Source organism: Berghia stephanieae, chromosome 6 (genome assembly GCF_034508935.2).
Source record: "Berghia stephanieae isolate SIO BIC M18660-M18661 chromosome 6, UCSD_Bste_1.3, whole genome shotgun sequence".
In the NCBI taxonomy this organism is placed as follows: Eukaryota; Metazoa; Mollusca; class Gastropoda; order Nudibranchia; family Aeolidiidae; genus Berghia; species Berghia stephanieae.
In genome coordinates this window covers 17,804,588-17,809,587 of record NC_088365.1, presented here as the reverse complement: position 1 = coordinate 17,809,587, position 5,000 = coordinate 17,804,588, and the positions used below count along the sequence as shown (strand labels likewise).

At 35.8% G+C, this 5,000-nt stretch overlaps 1 protein-coding gene across 4 annotated transcripts in view; it reads left to right on the top strand.

The window, feature by feature from the left end:
* LOC144974586 (uncharacterized) overlaps positions 1–5,000 on the top strand; it is a 66,269-nt gene that overhangs the window by 52,418 nt on the left and 8,851 nt on the right. For all 4 annotated transcript variants that reach the window (XM_078917600.1, XM_078917599.1, XM_078917597.1 and 1 more), the window contains one exon: positions 1,670–1,750. In XM_078917600.1, coding sequence (XP_078773726.1) covers positions 1,670–1,750 — 81 coding nt within the window. The remainder of the gene's footprint in view (positions 1–1,669; positions 1,751–5,000) is intronic.

Sequence of the window (5,000 nt, the reverse complement as noted above, 5' to 3'; positions counted from 1 at the left end):
AAGAAACACATATTCATAAATACTCGATCATGCACCAAATAATGTCTAGATATGGATATTTTATGGAACAAAAGGTAAAATTTATAAAAAGTTACAGTCTATCTATATTTAGACCAGAGCAAATTATTGCGCTGGTGTGAACAAAACGAGAATTATTCGGAGCCTGATTTTCAGAATATTTAGTCTTATATTATTATTTATGCAACTGTTGGATTTTATGTAAAAATATTTTCAATACTGAAAGTGTATTGCCTACAACTCAAACTACAAAATTGAGAGACCTATATTGTGCGTAAATGTTTCCGGTCCCTAACGAAAATCACTAGCAACTTGTTATTGTTTACGTTTGGGGCACCTAATTATACTGCTCTACTATAAATTATAGTACGGCTTGGCTGATTTTTGTGGCATTTGGCAGATTTTTTAAATCCAGATGGCGGAATGCATGAAAACAATCTGGCAACCCTGGGCCGGTCTTGGATATGCACAGATATAAATAAGCAATTTTCCGTTCTCCGGCCAGAGATAGGTGTCCGTGATAAGAATAATTAATTTGACCTATCGCGAGCGGGGGTCGATTTAACTCTGACCTGAAATGATATCTATCCGGGTTTTTTTCATTCGTGTGAACAATGTCACCCTTTCATCTATCGTTCGTATTTCGTGTCTTGCTTACTCACCGTCTTTTGTTGACAAAGGGGGAATCCGAAACGTCTGCATCGTTTGTCAATGTAAATTGTTATTATATTCATTATATCTAGATTCAAGCTGCAATATTTGTATTGTATGCTGTTATGTTATATTATTTTGGTGAAGAGATGATTGGTTGTGAGATTGGATATTTTAGATATTAAAGATTTAATAACAATGACGCCATTTTTATTGACCGGTAAGGGTGGAACAGGAAGTACAGAATCTCTTGTTTATTATTATTACAAACGTAGATCGTAAATTATGTACTTCATAAAATTATCATTATCATTATTAACACATGTATGAACAAGGTACAGATGAGTTTATACTCAACATATGCTGTCAATCGACATATTTGTCTGAAAAGGACAAAAACTTAAATCTCATCATTTCCGGTCATTACTATTATCATATCGAGGGTCCCGATAGCTCAGTTGGTAGAGCACTCACTTGTAAACAGAGATCTATGCTGTCGAAGTCGAAATTTTTTCTGACCCTTGAATATCATTTGCTCGTCGTTTTGACTCACGCATCGTCATCATCATAATAATAATAATAATAATAATAATAATAATAATAATAATAATAATAATAATAATAATAATAATAATAATAATAATAATAATAATATGATATCATCATCATCATCATCATCATCATCATCATCATCATCATCATCATCATCATCATCATCATCATCATCATCATCACCACCATCATCATCATCATCATCATCATCATCATCATCATCATCATCATCATCACCACCACATCATCATCATCATCATCATCATCATCATCATCATCATCATCATCACCATCATCATCATCACCACCACCACCACCACCACCATCATCATCATCATCATCATCATCATCCTCATCACCATCATCATCATCATCCTCGTCATCATCATCATCACAATCTCACGCGAACACCACTATAACGATCACCCAACTTCGTTCCACCCCACAGGGTACATGTCACAGATCCACAAGGCCCATAATGACGTCATCGTTGTACACAGTTCCCAGTCGTCCAACCTTCGACTGTCCTGTAAGTCTCCATTTCATATCTGTTTGTTTACCATTACTACCGTGTAAGTCTTCATTTCATGTCTGTTTGTTTACCATTACTACCGTGTAAGTCTTCATGTCTGTTTGTTTACCATTACTACCGTGTAAGTCTTCATGTCTGTCTGTTTACCATTACTACCGTGTAAGTCTCCATGTCTGTTTGTTTACCATTACTACAGTGTAAGTCTTCATGTATGTCTGTTTACCATTACTACAGTGTAAGTCTTCATGTCTGTTTGTTTACCATTACTACCTTGTAAGTCTTCATTTCATGTCTGTTTGTTTACCATTACTACCGTGTAAGTCTTCATGTCTGTCTGTTTACAATTACTACCGTGTAAGTCTTCGTGTCTGTTTGTTTACCATTACTACAGTGTAAGTCTTCATGTCTGTTTGTTTACCATTACTACCTTGTAAGTCTTCATTTCATTTCTGTTTGTTTACCATTACTACCTTGTAAGTCTTCATGTCTGTTTATTTACCATTACTACCGTGTAAGTCTTCATTTCATGTCTGTTTGTTTATCATTACTACCGTGTAAGTCTTCATTTCATGTCTGTTTGTTTACCATTACTACCGTGTAAGTCTTTATTCCATGTCTGTTTGTTTACCATTACCACCGTGTAAGTCTTCATGTCTGTCTGTTTACCATTACTACCGTGTAAGTCTTCATGTCTGTTTGTTTACCATTACTACAGTGTAAGTCTTCGTGTCTGTTTGTTTACCATTACTACCGTGTAAGTCTTCGTTTCTGTTTGTTTACCATTACTACCGTGTAAGTCTTTATTCCATGTCTGTTTGTTTACCATTACTCCCGTGTAAGTCTTCATTTCATGTCTGTTTGTTTACCATTACTACCGTGTAAGTCTTCATTTCATGTCTGTTTGTTTACCATTACTACCGTGTAAGTCTTCATGTCTGTTTGTTTACCATTACTACGGTGTAAGTCTTCATGTCTGTTTGTTTACCATTACTACCGTGTAAGTCTTCGTTTCTGTTTGTTTACCATTACTACCGTGTAAGTCTTTATTCCATGTCTGTTTGTTTACCATTACTACCGTGTAAGTCTTCATTTCATGTCTGTTTGTTTACCATTACTACCGTGTAAGTCTTCATTTCATGTCTGTTTGTTTACCATTACTACCGTGTAAGTCTTCATGTCTGTTTGTTTACCATTACTACCGTGTAAGTCTTCATGTCTGTTTGTTTACCATTACTACCGTGTAAGTCTTCGTTTCTGTTTGTTTACTATTACTACCGTGTAAGTCTTCATGTCTGTTTGTTTACCATTACTACCGTGTAAGTCTTAGTTTCTGTTTGTTTACCATTACTACCGTGTAAGTCTTTATTCCATGTCTGTTTGTTTACCATTACTCCCGTGTAAGTCTTCGTGTCTGTTTGTTTACCATTACTACCGTGTAAGTCTCTATGTTTCTTTATTGGTTGGATGTCTTATTGGAAAGCACCCATGTCTTCTTTCCTCCTGTACTTATCAACAATTCTTTTCTATTCTTTGGTGGTCAAAATTGTTCAGTACAGACTTTGTTACACTTTTGCCAGCAAGCACAAAAGTACTGGGAAATCTAAAAACTTTAACCCTCTCCTTACCAACTATAGAAAAATCGTCACATTCGTTACGATACAACCAACATTTTTCTTCGTCATAACATTTAAAGAAAATGAACAGTGTGAAGTAGAGCATGTTTTGCTTAATAGAATATATATCGCAAGAACTTACTGCTATTGTGTCAGAGTGATAAAAAACTATTTTTGTGCTAGTTGGGTGTGAAGTTTTGGGGAAAATCCTGAAAATGGCTGGTAAGAAGAGAGTTAAAACTATTTTTTGCAGAGTGCTAAGCGAGTAACTTGCAAACCTTTTTCAAACCTTGGGTAATTCTATCATCCGTTAGCTCAAATGATTATTTAGAAAATCTGCTGGTGCATAATGATAGGCCATTTGATTATCTATACTATCTGCAAGGGCATGATGATGTGTCATTTAACCTTGGGAATAGTCATCTGGCCGCCGCCCTGTTTCAAATGTAATTTTGTGTCGTAACAAATGTGACAATTTTCCTTCAGGTGGTAAGGAGAGGGTTAATACAAGATTATAATATTCGTCAGTGCATCATTAGCGAAGAAACCCATTATAATTTGTTCTCGGTTATCAGCCTTGTGGATGCAACTAGAGCTTCTGTGGTAGAAAATAATTTGCTCTTTTTTTGTTTGTTTTTTTTTATTATTTCAAAAATCTTTCTTGTAAATTATACGATACCACCGTGAACGCGGTTTCACATTTATTAGTTGAGCTACAGTCCCATTTCATTTGGGAAAGAAAAAGGGTCAATTTTTATACACAATTCTTACCCTCTTTACACGTAGGAACCTGGGTTTTTTTGGTCGAGGGTCGAGCGTTACCCGGGTAATTAATAAGATCGGCGGGTAATCATATCACACTAATGTGCATGCATCTTTTAAAAAATTATTTATAGAGTATAGGGAATGAGATTAGCGGAAGAGTAGCGTTCCTTGATTGGACGTCACCTTACAGAGAGAACGTCAATTTGGTTGTGCACATGCGTCTCTCTCTCGTCCTCGCTTTCGGTGAAGGGTCTCAAGCCGCTTTCATCGGAAGCGAGGACGAGAGACGCATGCGCACAACCATCATGACGTTCTCTCTCTAATAACTTTTCCGCCGGTGACGTCCATTCAAGGGACGCTACTCTTCCGCTAATCTCATTCCCTATATATAGTATTCGCTTGGCTAAGAAGCTCGGAAGTATAACGGACCAACACACAAAACTGTGTAACATTGAACGTTTATAGTCTGATTAAAATACAGTTTAGTGAGAATTACTCATACAAGTGGATGGCAAAAAAAAAAACAATAACAAAGATCCGATTGACGTCAACTGCATTCTATCTATTGGTGCTCGAAAGAAAAGGAGAAAGTGGAGAGGAGGGGGAGTTGTAATATTATATTATCCTTTTATGTTTGTTTGGTATGCTTAGGAAAGATCCATGTACCTAACATTTTTTTTTTTTTTTTGGTTATGTTATATTTTGTTTTAAGCTTTTACATAGGTGTATTCAACCTGGTATTTTAACCCTTAAGAAGCCTCTATCAAGCTTTGATATCATCAAGCTATCAACATATCCTAGGTTATTCGGTATAATAATATTATACATGATTAGAAAGTGCAAATTTCGTTTTGTATCTCTTTTCTATT